The following is a 17,668-nucleotide window of genomic DNA, read 5'->3' as shown; positions in this document are numbered from 1 at the left end:
GCTGGTGACGGAGTTGCCAGTTGCTAAATCAGGCTGCCCAGGGCTCTGTCTAACCTGGCCTTGAACACCGCTAGGGAGAGAGGATTGTATTAACCTGAGAATTAACTCCAGGTACCCCCAGACGTCCTCTTGTGGGTTTTTGCTGACTTGCCAGAGCTCTGCAGTGAGCAGGTCGGCCTGGCCTCTCGCTGGCCTGGTGCAAACTGGAGATGTCAGACTGTTGGATCTTCTGGAGACCCGCTTCTCTTTGTGGCTTCCTGCTCAGTCCTGACAAGCCAGCTCAGCCAGGAGCTGCTCTTTCAAAAAGAAAGAAAAGATAAATAAAATTGGTGCAGTGTCCAGTGATCTGAGAGGGGATTGCTGGACTCAAGCTTAGAACAAGCTTGTTCCCAAAAATCTGTTTGAATAGTACTTTTGCTTGTAATTAACGCTTTAGCTGTTAATAACGTATGAGGGAGGGAGTTGGGTTGTTCCTGTGCATGTGTATTGCTGCATGAAAAACTGAGAAATGCAAGCACCAATAATCCTGTTTCTTTTGCCTTCGTGAGACAAAACTGCTGTTTTTTGTCATCCTGGCTAATTTGTTTTTCTTTCTTTTTATTGCCAGATAGATACAATTTCACTGGAAATCAGGACGCTCTATCCTTCTGTACCTGAAGATGCAGAACAAAAAGCAGAAAATCTATTTGTTAAAGAGGTAAAGGTCTGAAGTGTGTATCCTCTTTGTTTTAGTATCGTTGAAGTGATTTTTGAAGCAGGTTTGAATTTTGGATGAGGAAAGATTAATAACGTGGCTGTAGGTGCTTTGATAGCTGTATCTAAAGAAATTGCAAAGGCACCGAGTTCATTCCTCATTGTACTGTTCTCCAACTTCATTTCCTGTCACTGCCAGTCCATTGGTATTGGTATTTTCACATAAATGTTACCACTGGTGCCCTGAATGGTTAGAGCTTAAATATTGATACCTTTTCAAAAAATACAAATATTTGACATGATTTCAAACTGTTATTACAATGTATGTATTGTAACCTTATTTGAGGTGTATATTTGAGGTGTCTAGAAGCTTGTATTTATTGTCAGTATGCAGAAGCTGTTCTACCTTTCCATTATAAACTCAAGGAAACTTCTTCCACAGCAGTTAGAACCCCACTAGATGGGATTACTTGCTATCACTTTTTAAAAAATGTAGTTATGTTGGTTCCATACCTTGGCTCAGATCAAAAGAAAATAGTCTGTTTGCTCTCTTGCTACCTCAGAGATATTTTGGATTGTCACTGATTTTGTTACTTTGAAGGACATGGAAGATATTGGTTGCACCGTTCAAAGGAATTTACCTCAGCCACTGTTCGGAACCTTCTCCTTCTTTCACTATAAATGTGAAGTATAGCCCATCCTTTGTATTAGCAGAACAGATGTATAGAATCAAATTTTCAGCCCTTCTTCTATAAAGAATCTAATTGCAAACACTTGATAATTAGCCAGTAATGTATGTGTTTGCCTTTTTTCACAGGTGGGTTTTTGCGTAACTGGGTTTCTACTTTGAATAAGTGTGGGCTATTTCATATGTAGTATAGCTTGCAAGATAACTTACAGAGAAAAAGGCAGTAGGAGAGAAGCACAGTGGGTTAGAAAAAAGAATATTAGAAATATAGCTGCTGAATTCTATTCAACATGACATTTTACAGGCTCTATTTCTCCCCAGCAGCAGCTCTAGAAAAAGCAGTAACAACTTAATGCCAGCTCAAATAGCCTGAACCTCACCATCTTTTGTAATGACAGGAGAGCTAAAAGATAACACAGCTTATGGAATTATATATCTTTCCTGAATTCTCTCTGCCCTTTCAACACTTTAGGGGCTGCTTTTTATTTTAAGGTTCTTCAAGTAGCAAGTCCAGCACTGTCCTCATTGCTTTACAGAGAAAGTGGTGTATCTAAAAATGGAACATTATTGCACAAAACCTGGGAATCATTACAGCTGAGTACTCCAAGGGGATGTTAATGATAGCCTGGTAAAATACATACTGAGCAGCTCTGTTACCTTTCTCTGCAATATCAGTAAGCCAAACTTGAGGGCAGATAGTGGAAAAAACAGTACTAAAGGGCTAAGACTGTATGGAAAATAGCAGGATAAGAACTTGTGTGGAAGTAGAAATGTGTATGTTCCACTTTGTCACAAAGCCAAAGGCAATGCATAAAACAAATTAAGCTCCAGGCTTCCAGTCCAAAACTAAGTAAAACTGAGCATGGGGTGCCATGAAGATCTATGATTGTAGTCTGCCTCAGTGATTGCAGCAATCTGTACTGACACAGCAGCACACTCTGTTCCACCTGGTGCTCAGCAGCTCTGGGTAGCTGTGCAGGACTGGAGTTTGTGACCTTCACTTCTCTTTTTAGAGCTATGAAAGAGCAAACACTTTGCTTAGTAAAGGAAGTATCTCCTTCACATGTACTATGGTCTCGTGAACCTGGAATTAAAGGGCTATCCATCTGTAACAGAAAGTTTTTGCCACTGTTTGGCTAGTTCATTGCAGTAGAGGGTTTAAATCCCTCAGTAAAACAAAACAAAACAAAAAACCCAACGAACTCTTGCATGGTAAATCATTTTGAGTGATAATGACTGTTTTGATTATTCACAGCTGTATCACTTCTTAGTTAATCTGCAGCATTTTGAGTTTACTTGGACTTTAAGTGCTTCTAAAATTCCTGTTACAACAGTATTGTCATATCTCATCTGGAAAAGAGGCAGAAGTACATCAGACCTCCTGTAGGGCATCATTTTAGGGGCAGCAGATACTCAGGTATCTGGCTCGCGGGAGATGTTGCAGGTCTGTGCAGGAGTGAGAAGGTCCTTAGGAGCTGCCCCAGACAGTTTCTCAGAGCCCAGACCGCTGCCATGGGTTCGTTGCTTCTGCTAGGCAGCAGTGCCCCATTGCTGATGCTGTGTTCGCTGACAGTGCTGCACACGAACATATTTAAGGGTGTGGGTGTTCACATAAAATGCTAAAATGTTTTGTCACTCCCATCCCTTAACCAAACTTCAAGGAAGCCCGTGCCAATTCTGCTATGTACAATTCTCATCAGGGAGACAAAAAACTTGTAGATGATTTCAGGAACGTTCAGGTGTTGTGGTAATGAGCAAGACATAAGGATGCGCTGTAAATAAGTTGTGTTACATTCTCCTTTTTGCTGAAACTGCAATATGAAGATTTAAAAAAAAACAGAAGAACAACTAATAACATCTTTTGAGAACTAAATATTTTCTGTAGGATGCAAGGAGAATATTTTACATTTTGATCGATTAACATCTGGGTACCTTTATTTATTTACACTCCTTAGTACATTCTAAAAAAAAATCCTTTAAGAATCTATTGTTCCTATAGCTGAAATGCTCTTAGGATATTTTCCTTATGGCTTTTTCCACCTTTTGTAGGCAGGAGGAACTTGAGTAACAAAGGCTCCAGGAAAAGTTAAGTTTATGGAGTTCTTAAAGCCAAATAAAATTGTCTTCAGCACTTGTTTTCTAAGTACTCTTAACTTCCCTGAATGTTTTACTGTACCATTCTGTTTATTCCTGAATTTGGAATTTACTCACTCCTCACAGGATCTGTTACGTGCATTCATGCCAGCCAGCATTACCTGCATCGTCTGTAATTTCATTCACTCCATCAGAAATAATATAATTATTTTTCTTTATAGATGATGAGAATAAGCCTAATATAGTCTTTCCAGACTTTTGTTTTTCTGAATATGCAGAGGTAACAGACTTCCATGGTGAGTTGCTGGGGATCAGAAGAGCTTTTCTGCACACCAGAACTTGCTGTTTCTCAGTTGTGGGTGTAATTGTAGCCCTCACGCTTCATCCTTGGAGTGGGGGGACAGTGCTGGCTGAAAAGCACAGCATCACAATGAAATAATAGTGTAATAATACTGAAATTTCATTTCCTGTAGATTTTCTAGGTACAAAAGTTGGAGTTGTCAGTTGTGTGAAGTTTTTTAGCACCCCTGTCATTCACCTGGCAGCTCTTTTTATTTCAGATTTTGTGGTTTTTCTCTACAGGATTTGTAAGTCATTATTAAACATGAGGTTTATTAATCATGGTGTTAAAAGAGCCACAGCCTTCCTTATACATACTGAAAGTGGTGTGTGTCAGTGCAGTCATTTTCTCAGGCTTATAATTCAGTCTTGTGCCCGTTGTGCTGATATGTTTCAAAGCCAAATTAACATGGAAGCTCCTGGTGGTAAATGTCACAAACAGTTTAATTGTCACTGGACAAAACGCTGTCCCTCAGGTCACTGCAGCAGGGGCCACAGGAGGGGCGGTGGGGACAGCACTGGGAGCAGCACTGCATGTCACTGATCACGGGGCAGGGTGCAGTGTGTGCCCTGCAGCTTCCCTTTCCCTTTCAGCCCTGTGGCTGCTTCCAGCTCTGGAGTCTTTCTGCTTTCAGTTTCCAAGCCCTTCCTCTTTGACATCTCCTGCTTCTTGCTTCACTTTGCAGAGTGTGAGGAGGCAGAAGGGCACTTGGCATGCAGTTTCTCTGCAGTTGTTCCCTAAACAGCTGTTGTCATAGATGTGGCTGCACACCTAGATCTTAGGGAGAATGTAAGCTGCAGAGGAAAGGAACTCCAGTTGCTTTCAAAAGTACCAAGATGCTTGCTTCAGTTCTATTTCTCTCATTTCCCTTTTTCTTTTCTTTTTCAAAATGTTCATTGGCATTGCAGGGCAAGTCTTTATTAAGTTGCTCTTTCACTGTGGTGGCCATCCTGTTGTCCTCACCAGAACCAGAGCTAATAAGGCACAGGTGAAAAAAGTTTGCAGGGTGGTCAGGCTCTGTAAGGAAAAAATTGGACTAGCTGGGCAAGGAGAAAACCAAAACAATAGAAAAGAAGAAATGGATAGGTCCCTTGGGAATGGGTTGGGCAGCCTGCCTGGTCAACAGCAGAATAGGAAAATTCATGCAGACATGTGCCAGCCCTCCCACGTCCCAAAGCTTCCATTTCTCTGCCTGTATTTTTCCTCCCCCGCAGTCCCCTTGAGCTGAACAGCTGTACAGTGGTGCCTCTGCTGTTTGCCAAGAGCAGTGGGATCCTCAGTGAAATCTCTGCCTCCAGAAGGGTTTTTCTTGCTCCTTACAGGTATTTTTCCTCACTATTAAAATTAGATTTACAGTAATTTTCAGTAAAAAAAATCTTTAAATGTCAGTGCAGACTGCAGAATTTGCAGAACTGATTTTTCAGTTGGGATACTCTGAATAGAAAATGCTGTGATCTTGTATTAATATATTTCTTTTTAAAACCTAGATTTACTTTATAATGGCCAGCCACAACAAGCAAGTTACAGAACCATGGTAGCTGTTGCACTGGATTGACTTGCCTTCTGTGCATTTTCTAAATGATATTTGAATACATTTCTTGTCCCCTTTGATTTTTATCTTGATTAGCTTTTTCTTGGAGAAGCACAGTAAGCCTTCATGGTTATGAGCTAAAACACTGTGACCTGCTCTATATGGTATTCCCAACTATGTTTTGAACACATCAGCCTGTAATGTTTGCAGTAAAAGACTGTGGTGAGAATGCTCTGCGGGCATTAATTGCATTTGCTCAGTAGAATACTTAGTGCTGAAAGTACCACAGGGAAAAAGATGCCCTTTCTATAGAAGACTTGATTATTTCACGCTTACCAAGCAGAAAGAGGATGAAGTGTGAGCTGAAGAGTCCGTGCTCCTCCTCACAAGGCTCAATGAATGAGTTTTTCATTGGCTCTTATATAGCAGAGTACATGTTGCCCTTGTAAGAGTATTCTTGCAACCCAGGTGAATAGCAAGTAGTTTAAATGAAAACTTTGGTCATGCAAACAGAAGAGTGACAAAGGCATTTCATGGAGAGTCATAAGAAAAAGTGTTTTTTTAATATTTAAAGCCTGAGCTGTATAGGAACATGATTGTCACGTGTAGGCTGCAGGCTTTGCTCTGTAAGGTGCGCAGTCAGCTGATTACAGTACCAGAATAGTAAGTTCATTGTTGGATAGTCAGTAATTTTGTTTTATTTTATACTGTTTAGTGGTCACACTTTATTCTGCATCTCATGTCTGAAAAAAAAATGAAGGCTATGTCAGATCAAGGAGATCTTAGTTTCAGATGGAATCCCTTTACTGCAGAATGCATGTGGCTGTGTTGAAATATTCTGTTCCATTTTAGTGCCTAGAGAACTGCCTACTACTGTGCATCCACTTCTTCACCTTCTTTTTCATATGCTAAAACAAAGAAAGATGCTGCAGAAGACTGCTCACACCTGAGATCATTTCCTAAATTCATCTGTGACTACATATCTGTATGCTTTACACAGGATTTAAAAGGAGGCTTGGCAAGCCAGCACTGAGTAATTAAAAAAACACAATTTTTAGGCTTTCAGCTCATCTCAGACTGCAGTAGCAGTCTCACAATCCCCTCTCTGTCCTTCTGGGGCAAAGACCCCACTGTGCAAGCAGTGATTCCCATGGGAACATCAGGAGAGACAGGCAAGAAAGACGGAATACTCCCAGCTGGAGTGACCCATCTTGTCCCTTTATTGCCTCTTCTCCCACTTTTTCTGCTTAGCTTTTTGTGTTCTAGTCTCTTTGATCTATTCTTTATTCTACTCTTTTCCTCCTGCGGCTTCATCCTTCCCATGCCTTTTAGTGAGACCCTTTCCTGCTCTCACCTGAGATTAAATTATCTTTTATGTTGCTGTTTCTTTCTCTACTATAGATACCCACATTTTCATTCTTGACTTGTCTCTTCCCTGTCAACTTCAGCAGTGGTTTCTGTTGAAAGGTTTTAGGCCTCTTTTTTCCTTCCGTCCATCTTATGTGTGCTGATGCAAATGTTCAAGTGAAGAAAATAATATGATATTAGGGGAAATTCTTCAGCATATAGTGTGGTTACCTATTTTCATTTTATATTCTGTAGTGAGGACTGCTGGAAATTCTGACATGGGGTTATTTTTCTTGTTATCAATGTGTACGTTATCAATAAACATATATTTCATGCATCTTGTTTCATCTAATTGTTGTGTTTAATTGCACTGATAAAAGTTCTGTATTGAGTAAATCACAGAGTTAATCCGATTTATTTGACAGCATAGCGAAACTCTTCACTTATAGTCTTTGTGCAGGTCTGCTTTCTTTATTTGAGGGAGATTTGTATATTAAGAACAATTTCAGATGAGATGCAAAACCAGCTAAAAGATTTTCTTAGAAAATAAAAGCTGCAGGGAGATGATGAGATGACTGAGCAAATCCAGTGTGATGGGAAAAATGAGACCCTGGTGATAAATAATAATCCTGTTAATATATTCCTGAACGTTAAGAGAATGAAGATCAGTCCCTAGGGCCAGAACAAGAAGTAGAGGGCTAGTGCTACAACAGCAGGGAATAAAAAGAGTGAGGCAAATGCATTTACAAATGGAAGACTTAGACAGTGAAACAGGTACAGATGAATGTGTGATGTCCATGGAGCAAGTCAGGCGTAAACTGCATGGTGTCTCTTGAGGGTCTGGTGATATAAATTAATGATGTCTACAGAATAGGTGATGAGAACTGGGAAAGCATGTTCAGGTGTTTTCAGCCTCCCCCCACTCCATCTTGTATGATTCAATGCATTTGACTTAGAAGAGAAGTTGTGCTTCCAAATGTGGGAATGTGACACTCACTCTCTTTCGAGAACTCTGCACTCTTCTATAAAACAGAGGAATAGGTTCTTCTTTTATCTTTTCTTTAGCCTTTTCTGAGCCTAAACAGTTATAGTAGAATTAGAGTCACAGAATACCTTGAGTTGGAGAAGACTTGCAAGAATAATTGAGTGCAACTCCTGGCTCCACAATCATTACTAATCATAAAGAATTTGACATTTTAAGGCAGTCTGGGGACAAGACAATATAAAAAGCCACTTACCTGTCTGAATCTTCACTCTGTAGTTTAGATGTGAACTGATCATTCACTGTAAATATATGTCCATTTTCTATTTCTTTTGATTTGGGCTCTTTTGTGAGAACATGTTGTGCTGGTTTGCCACATGCAAGGGACTGTAGGGCTCTGACCAGTTCTCTTTCAGGGATATTAGTTTCTTATTTAATTAATTCTTGTTATTTTCTCTTTAGGCTTGTAAATATTACAGTTCTCAGTGGCATGTTGTGAACTACAAATATGAACAGTATTCAGAAGACTTTCGACATTTACCACAGTAAGATCTAGCATAAGTTCTTCTTTATTTTTCCTGTTAGGGTTGTGTCCTTATTTGTGCTTTCCTTTGTCTCATATTCTGTACTTGTTTTACTGAATTTATAGAGGCTTGCATTTTTAAAAAGGGGAAGAAGAGGTCTTTTAGCAAAAGTTCAAGGCTCTGCAGAATTCAGTAGTATCAACAAACTCTGTTAGTGCTGATTCAAACCTTAAGAGCGTATTTGCATATTCAAAGCACAGTTGATACAGAAAGCTAGCTTCTGTTTTCCTTAATAATGCATAAATGTCATTCACCTTTAACTGGGATTAATTCTCCTTTTAGCTGCCCTGTGTGCCAGAGGAGTAGGATTTCGCTTAGGGTTTATAGCTGCACAGTGCAGAAGGTCTGTGTGCAGTGAGTACGTGTGCTGGTACAATGCATGGGACATGGCTGCAGAAATGTGCAGCTGTCTGGGTAAGCAAATGTCCTGTCCGTGCTTGGATGTAGTACATTAAATCAGTGTAAAGGGAGTGGGAAGAACAGTCTCCTTGATGGGAGTGGAAAGAAATTAGGAATTTGGTGTTTGTTCATTTTTGCGTGTAATCCTACACATACTCCCACTTCTGGGAGGTTTATATTCTGTACCCTGAGGGCTGTTTTACAGAGTAGTGAATGAACTCACTGAATGCCCAAGCAAGCAGCATTACCACCTACTTTCTTGTAATTTTGAGACATAAAAATACAGTAGTGAAAGCGGTGGTTACACGCATGTAACGCTGACCACTGGAACAAGTGCTCTGGTCTTGGCTTGGATGCAGACTAGTCCAAACTAAACCTATGGAACAGCTTGTTCTAGATGCCCTCTCCAAGTAATTGGAAGACAAGAAGGAATAGTCAGCATGGATTCATCAAGGGAAAATCATGCTTGGCCAACCTTTGTAGCCTTATGTGATGGCATCACCAGCTGGGTAGATGGGATGAGAGCTGTGGATGTCATCTACCTTGACTTCAGCAAGGCTTTTGATACTGTCTCCCACGACATCCTGATAACAAAGCTGAGAAAGCGTGGGGTAGATGAGTGGACGGTGAGGTGGGTTGAGAACTGGCTGAGTGGTGCAGAGTCTGGTTGGAGATGTGTGACTGGTGGTGTTACCCCGGGGTCAGTGCTGTGTCCGGTCTTGTTCAATATCTTCATCGAAGACCTCAACAAGGGGATAGTGACCACGCTCAGCAAGTGAGCTGATGATGCAAAGCTGGGAGGAGTGGCTGACACTGAAGGGCTGTGCTGCCACTCAGCAAGACCTGGACAGACTGGAGAGCTGGGCAGTAAGAAACCAGGTGAGGTTTAACAAAAGCAAGTGTAGAGTCTTGCACCTGGGAAGGAACAACCACAAGTATCAGTACAGGTTGGGACATGACCTGCTGGAGAGCAGCTCTGCAGAGAAGGACCTGGGGGGCAACAGGTTGTCCATAAGCCAGCACAGGAATAGGCTGCCCAGGAAGTCTGTGGATTCTTCTTTTCTGGACATATATAAGACCTGCCTGGACACCCACGTGTGCAGCCTGCTGTAGGAGCCTTCTTAGCGGGGCAGTTGGACTTGATGATCCCTGGAGGTTCCTTCCAATCTCTCCTATTCTGTGATTCTATCGTGGAAGGAATCAATAAACTGACTCTGGTGGTCCCATTACATGTGTTTTTCGGAGGGTTTTGTGCTGTAAGCCTTCCCACCAATCTGCTTTCTCTCTTGCACATTGGTGATTAGGGTAGTACAAAGAGCCAGTGAGAGCAGTTTTGCTAATTGGTGTTATAGAAGTACCTTTTCTTATGTATCCAATATAATGATTGTTTTATAAAATTAATGCATTTAGTGCTAAAGAAAAATGTTTGCTGGGCAGAAGTTTTCCATTTAACCTTAAGTACTTTCATTCTTATGAAATATGCATTTGACAGACGTGGTTGCATTATTCTGCTAGGAAGTACATTTTAGCTCTTTATGGACATCCTCTTTGAAGGATATTTTCATATGGTGATTAATGTCACTTGCCTGAGTTCATGCTCTAGGAATGTTATGATGTGTCAGATGCTACTTCCCCCTCAGTACTGTTGTCTCAATTCTTTTTATAGGAGATTGTTCTAATAGAGAAGGTTGGATGAATGATAAGCATTTGGTTTTGCATCATGAGATGTGACACCAGATTCAGCTGTGGCTAAAGGACTCCCAATCACAAGGGATGCTCTGGACCTTCTCATGGGGTTTTGCATTTAGAAACACAAAAATTGAGATTCAGCAGCCTTCGGTAGTGCTGGAAGGAATTCCTAGTTTTTTTGTGTGAGGACACTGTGCTATTTGATAGTCATACAAGATGTCAATTAATGTCTTCATAGGGCAGCAGATTTTTGTCAGATACCAAAGTTCTTTCCCACCATTGATCCTTTTTGTTCAGGAAATAGCCACAGTGTAGTGCAGACCACCTGGAGAAGGTGCAGTGTGTCTTGATGCAGTTTCAGTAAATTAGTGCTGTGACGCTGGGTTAGAGCTGAACAGCATGTGGACGACATAAACAAAATTTTAGGTATTACTTTAGTTTTTCTCTGAGTGTGTTCCTCCTCTGAGGTTTTTTTTCAGATCTCTTTACCCCTTAAATTCCTCTCTGTGAGCTCTCACTACCTCTTTTTACACCATTTTTTATACTTTGTTGTGTGTGTTCTTGCTTCTTGAGCAAATGGAGGGGTGGAGGAAAACCAGGACTTGCTTAGCATGTGCACTGTGGTGACAGCATGTCTGGAAACAGAAAAAGCCATTAGCACACTTTTTGCTGTCTTTTATAAAGTGAAAACCCCAATGTTTGGTAGGTATTTCAGTTCCACTGCCTTAGAAGTTTTCATTTCATATGACTTTGAAGACGCAGCGGGTGGAAAGAAAAAGAGAATCCGCAGACATGTTTTATCTGCCTGCCATAGAGAGATGAGCAGTGTACCTGAATAGGGTCCCCCATAAGAAAAAGAAGAAAAATTGGAGAATGAGAGCTCTGAGTGGATGAGTGCTTCCTGTGTAGTCAGTGAGAGAACACTTCTGCAGGATATTGTGTGATCTCACTGCAGACTAAAGTGTCCCTACAGCTGGGTTTTGCTGGTAGCTGTAGGGGTAGCACATTATGGATTACTGGACCTTTACCTAAGGCCTTGAATAGACAAATAAAAAAAATATAATTATCTTTTTTTCAAAACCTGTTTCTACTGATGTAACCTGCACGCTGCCTGTCCCAAACCACTGATACTGTCTTTGCTTCCATGGTGTGCCTGCTCTGCCACCGGAAGCATTGGCTGTCAGTTCTTTTCTGTCTCTCATACAGCTCTTCTGGGAGGGCAGAAGGGTTTCCTTTTTTCTCAGAAGCACACCATGTGCTCAGGCTTACAGAAGGTCTGTGGTTTAGTGGGACAGGCTTGCCTTTTCATTGGGTTGACATGAGCCAGGCAGAATTGCAGTGTTGCAGGGTCAGGGCACCCAACACCACAGCAATCCAGCTTCTCCTTCCCTGCTCCTCCTTCCCTTCACCTGTAGCAGCAGTTTTGCTTTGTTTTGTTTTTCTCAGTAGCTCGGTGTCTTGCCCCACCACTACTGGTACAGGTCCTCAAGCAGAGGCTGCAGTGTTCCCCACCAGTGCATGGGCTGGTGGCAGTGGGCAGTCCCACAAAGACATGCCCTGTGAGCGCTGCAGTGCATCCTTGGCTCTGAGTGATGAACAAGCCCAAGGGATTCAGAGTATTAACACTTTATAGATGTCAAAGATAGCAATAGATTGCAGAGGTTCCTTTTCTCCACAGTATTAATCAGTTGTTTACTTTAAACACTGAAAAAGGAACGAGCTGAAACAGAGAATAAAGTGTCTTGTGTCCTTTTGTATTCTGTGTGCATTTAATTATCCTGGCTTTTCTGAGTACAATGGGATGCTGAAGGCATGATAAAACTGATTTTTGAAACAGAGAAAGCAAAGAGGAGATAGAGATACTACTTTTTACTCTGATCTTCCTGATCTATAATGAATGAATGAATGTATGAGTGAACAGAAAATGAAAAAGAGCTAGCTACCTTTCCTTTTCCCTTTTTTTTTTTTTTTTTTTTTAACCATAACACTGTGTGCTTGTGTGGGCTAATGTTTGCTAACATCACAGAGGAAATTAGCTTATGAGCACATGGTTCCTGAACTACTGTTTGCTCCCGTGTATGACAGCATGGCATTTCTTTGTTCACATTATAAGTCTGGGTAGATGAAACTGTATTCTGTAAAGATTGGTCTTCCTAGCAAACAATGGCTTTTACCATGACAGCTTCTGTAGTTTTTTCACATCAATAGTAAAGACTTTCAAGATGAGATTTTAATCTTCAAGAATTCAAAACCAGTGTTGGTATTAGGCCACAGAAAAATTTGTTTTTTTCCTCAATTTAAAAATATCTTTTACCAAGTGCATTGTTTGGCTGTTACTTAAGGCTTATTTCTGCAATGTGCCATGCACTTTGGGACGGTACAACTACTATTAAAAACAAGCACCTTCTTAAGTGCTTTGCTCTTTCATTCTCAGTTTTGTTTTACCGTCTATAGTGTGGAGCTCTAAGTGGCACCACATCTAAAAGACTGCCTTTTTAAAAATTACCTGAAGCCTGTGCTCATCATATTGAATAGTAAAATACCTATCTTGAAATATTAAAGAAATGTAGAAGCTTTTAGCAAATGTTCTGATGTTTTTTATTGGTTAAAAAAAGCTACAGAAGCGTTCATTCTGGTTCACTTGTTAGCCTTTAATGGGACCTCTCTCTGGGAATTGTTTAGTTTTTGTTGTCGTGGTGAAAGAGCAGAGAATAGGATAAGTAATAGTACTTTATCTTTTATACAGAGGAGCTGCTTCATATTGCTGGGAAAAAAAAAGATGAAGGGAGCTTAAGAAAAAAAAGCGTTATTTTGTAAGCATACTGATCTTCAAAGAAGTATAGAATCAGAAAAGAAGGAAGGTATTCTGTTGATGGGTACCCAGCATAGTTGCCTCCCTGAAGTAGCTGATACATTATAATTATTTATTTACTTAATGCTATAAAAGATTTTTTCCTCTTCTCCCAGAAATGACTGTAGACCAGAGAAATTGCCATCACATTCCTTTGAAATCGATCACGAAGATGTGGATAAGGATGAAGTATGTATTGTGATTTTTTTCTCTTTTCTCCACCAATGGAGACTTATCTATTACTTTAATATCTTGGAAAAGGATTTTATCTCCTATAAAATATCTGACATTTTAAATAACTTTGAAGTTAGTGGAACAACATATACACAGCAGGCTTACTAATAAGGTCTTGTATTAAGAGGAACGTAAGGATGATTATTTGTTGTCAACTAGGTATTCATGCATTACAGTTTTCTTTTGTCAATGCACTGTTAATTACGTCTTTCATTTAGGATACAACGTCCCACTCATCTTCAAAAGGCGGTGGTGGTGGAGGAGGAGGATTAGCAGCAGGAGTTTTCAAGTCTGGATGGCTTTATAAAGGGAATTTCAACAGCACTGTAAACAATAGCATCACTGTTCGGGTAAGGGGACCAGGTTATTCTTTATTCTGTTCCGATTTATATCTCCCACAGAGGCACACTTTTTTGCCGTTGTCGTTTATCTATTTATATCTCAGATTAGACATGGTTACATTGCTTCAACAGATCCTAAAGTAATGTTGCAATTGTCTGCAGAATAGTGCAATTGAAATGTGGGTAGGAATTGCTTTTTATTTAAACCCTGTGAATCAGGTATCAGTGAAAACAATTTGCAGCTCAACAACTGTCTGTTTTCTTTTCTTCACTTCAGTCATTCAAAAAGCGCTACTTTCAGCTGACACAGCTGTCAGATAACTCATATATTATGAACTTTTACAAAGATGAAAAAATATCTAAGGAGCCAAAGGGATGTATCTTCTTGGATTCCTGTACAGGAGTCGTACAGGTAAGTCTAAATTTATTTCATTGTATTGTTTTGGTGTCAAATAAGAATTACTGGCGGTACATAGAAGAACATACATGGATGGGTCTCACTATCAGTTGCGTGGAAAGAAAATGCCATTTTTCTTCAAATAGGTGCAAATGCTCAGACTGGCAGAACACAAGAGATAGGGCTGAAGTATGGTAGGAGATGAGTACGTACTCTTTCCTGATGGCACACATGAGAAAATATCGTTAAAAGTTTATTTTTACTGAAATTGCTTTCTTAGCTGCCATGTTTTACTGCTTTCTTACTAAGACTATGCTTGTGGAATAAAGAGACTCAGATTATAGAACGTTCATTGTTACAAGTGGAAAATTAATCCCACATCCTGAGTTTCAAATTATTTAAATGATTCGATAGGCTCCTTGAAGATCCTCGTAGGGAATGGCAGTTTACGCTGCATAGCCCATGAAGCATTTCTTTTTCAAACTGATGCAGGACAGGATAAGACTAAATACATGGCAGGGCAGTGATATCTGCTGCTGTCAGTCCATTGGCTTGAAAGACCTAAGAGGTGGCCTGGAAGTGTGATGAAAGCCACTGAGGAGACAGAACTAGGGAATTGTTAAGGCTGGAACTTGCACAGGAATCCTATTTAGAAATGCTTAATGTCTGCAACACATTCTTGTGCTAGTCTGGGCTATGTGTGTTTGAGATGGTGGTCAGAATGAAGGAGACATGCTCTGTGCAGTTACGGACACATGGTACAGCCATGAAGGAATTGCTCTCAGCTGAGCAGTGAGTTGTGACTAAGGGAGTATTTACTTAGCTTAGAGTAACAGTCATCCTGGATCTTGTGAGTTGGTATTGCTCAGTCTTTCATAAGAAGGGAAAAAATGACTGCTTGCTCTTGCCTGCTGGTGGTGTGTGCTTTCTTTTAAGACAGGTCTCAGCCAGAACCCTCATTAAGACCTGAATGTCCCCGCAGTGTGGCTTTAGCTGTAAATTAAGCACTGGCCCAGAGGGTGCCTGATCTTCAGTGTTGTTTCTGATGACACTCCGTGGTAGCAGAAATCTTTAGACTGCAAGATTTCTGCCCTTTTCTGCTAACCTCTGACAGAAAAAAAAAAAAAGCTTAAGAAATACTTGAAATCATCCTTCTGACCACTGACATCTGCCTTCTAAATCTATAGAATTCCAGCTAATTGTCCAGAACAGTTTGAACTGTAAGTTCACCTCTCTCCTACCACCAGACACTGATTTTCTTGATTGTTTAATTGACATTTAGAATGGGGTGAATGAATTTATGAGCTGTCTTCACTCAAAAGTGAGTCTTAGCCAAGGCAATAATAGTGCAAGTATCATCAGCATCAAAGACTCCAACTGGTATAAGAATGTGGTGAACTTAAAATCATAGGACTGAAAAACAAAACTTGGATTAGAATTGCCATAGGCAGGGAAACCATAGAATCTGGAGAAAGTGCTGCATAAATCTGAAGGCTTAGAGGAGCTATGATGTAAAATTTCTGATTTTATGAGCTGTATGCTGCTAAGCACATTTAACTCAATATGAATGACTTTGAGCTCGTTTGATAGAGTTTACTAGATTGCAATAAACATCCTGGAAAAAAAAACATCTCCAGATTAAATGCAAAGCACCTTCAAAACAATTCTTTTATTTTGGAAGAATGACCCTGCAGGCATCAGACAGCCTGTTGTTTCATTTATAGCTCATCTGTAGTTTCTTTTTTATTCTTGTGTCATTTCCTTCTGAAAAAAAGTTCAAACTTGGAATTAAGTGTTGAAGATTACAAGTTAACCTTGAGGTCCACAGTCCATATAGATGTGGAAGGACTTACAGAGAAGGAAACTGAAAAATGGAATTTGGGGTTTTGGGGTTTTTTTGTTCTATTAACTGATCAGGAAAAAAAGTAGTTGGCTTTAGATTTGAAACAGAGCCTTTGTAGTAGATCTCATCTGCTTGCCAGAAGTCTGAAGTGCAGATGGAAGAGTGGATATTGAAGTTTTCCTGTCACAGTGTTCTTAGGATTCAGCATGCAAGATGTATTGCTCTATTAGATAATGTCTAATAGTGTTACAGGACCTGATTTAAAGATCATGGCCATGTCTGTAAAGGGAAGGACACAATACAGACAGGTGAATTCTTTTTAGTGATCTGTATACTTTTTCTGAAGATAGATTGAAGCACAGTGTTTTTTCTTTAAGGATTGTGCATAAATTTGTACACATGATCCACTTAAATTACCTACCTTTAAAAAAGGTAGATAACTTAAAAGTTTTGGATGGGCATTAGCTGAGGATTCTTGACATTGGTTTTTTTCCACATTTAACTCTTGTTCAGGCCCTCATGATTTATTAGCTAAAATAGATTTCAGTGAAATTTTAGTTATTATTTTACATTAATTTGAACATATGCAGTAACTAGAGGATTACAGTGATTTCACTGTGATCAAGAATGTAACCAGGCGCCCAAGAATGAATTGCTACAAAACCCAACCGTATTCTTCCCCTGGATAGGGCAAGTTAAAATTTTTATACCTGAAAGATTTTCTCTCACATACTTTGAGTGAATAATGATTTCCTAACAAGAGAATTTTCAGTAGCAGAATTTAAAAAGTACACACATAGATAGGCACGCATGCCTGAGTCAATTTTGAAAAACCTAAATTTGACTGATTCCATTGACCGAGTAGCTCCAGAAATTGTTTATTCTTGCTGATTCCTGAGCTGGGTCATGAATGCAGTATGAAGACTGGAGCAAGTGATTAACAACAGATTGGGTAGGAATCTTCTAAATCATCTCTGCTGCTGTAAAAACAAAATTGTACATGGAATTTTTTCTCCATGCCTGGTGTTCTCTATCTCCTTCACTGCTAATAAGCCTCAGATTTTGCCTCTGTTTCTCATACACAAAAGATGACACCAGTGTGATCTGAACTGCTGGATTAGATGCTGTTCTGGGTAACTTGATATAGGGCTGCGGTTCTGTGTATTGAGAAATAATTCTGGCATGTAAAACTATAGAATATCACTGTCATTTTGTTTAAGACTGAATTAAGAAAAACAAAGCGAAACGACCAAGTATGGGATGGATGAGTTGGTTTTCACCTGTCAGTCCAAGGTTAGATGCGTCAGCAATGCCCTAATAATTGCACATGAGGGCAATTTTCTGGAATATGGAATGTAAAATGGTGACACTGATGTCCATAGTCAGTAGTTGTAAAAGTTATGTTATGTCATGGAGGTAGGGTGCATTAATTTTCTTCGATCTAAACAAGGGAAAGAGATAATTGATGTGATTATGTCCATAAGTCTAACAGTTGGAAGCCTCACTCACTTGATAAATTTGAGGAATGAAACATATTGCATTAGAAGATCATTTTACTCAGTTTTATTGAGCTGTTCCATTAACTAAGCAGCTGTTAATTCTCATAACAGAAACTGATGGATCAACTCTCTACTGCAGGTACAATCTGGTGATAC

At 39.9% G+C, this 17,668-nt stretch overlaps 1 protein-coding gene across 13 annotated transcripts in view; it reads left to right on the top strand.

The window, feature by feature from the left end:
- The window catches only part of DOCK10 (dedicator of cytokinesis 10), a 136,823-nt gene that overhangs the window by 52,443 nt on the left and 66,712 nt on the right, over positions 1-17,668 (top strand). For 12 of the 13 annotated variants that reach the window (XM_090147260.1, XM_090147261.1, XM_090147258.1 and 9 more), the window contains exons 3-7: positions 608-697; positions 8,138-8,220; positions 13,315-13,387; positions 13,651-13,782; positions 14,051-14,185. In XM_090147260.1, coding sequence (XP_090003386.1) covers positions 608-697; positions 8,138-8,220; positions 13,315-13,387; positions 13,651-13,782; positions 14,051-14,185 — 513 coding nt within the window. The remainder of the gene's footprint in view (positions 1-607; positions 698-8,137; positions 8,221-13,314; positions 13,388-13,650; positions 13,783-14,050; positions 14,186-17,668) is intronic. The other variant, XM_090147259.1, reaches the window with a different exon arrangement.

The sequence above is a fragment of the Phasianus colchicus genome, chromosome 10 (genome assembly GCF_987193195.1).
Source record: "Phasianus colchicus chromosome 10, bPhaCol1.hap1.1, whole genome shotgun sequence".
Taxonomy (NCBI): Eukaryota; Metazoa; Chordata; class Aves; order Galliformes; family Phasianidae; genus Phasianus; species Phasianus colchicus.
This window is presented reverse-complemented; position numbering and strand designations above follow the sequence as displayed.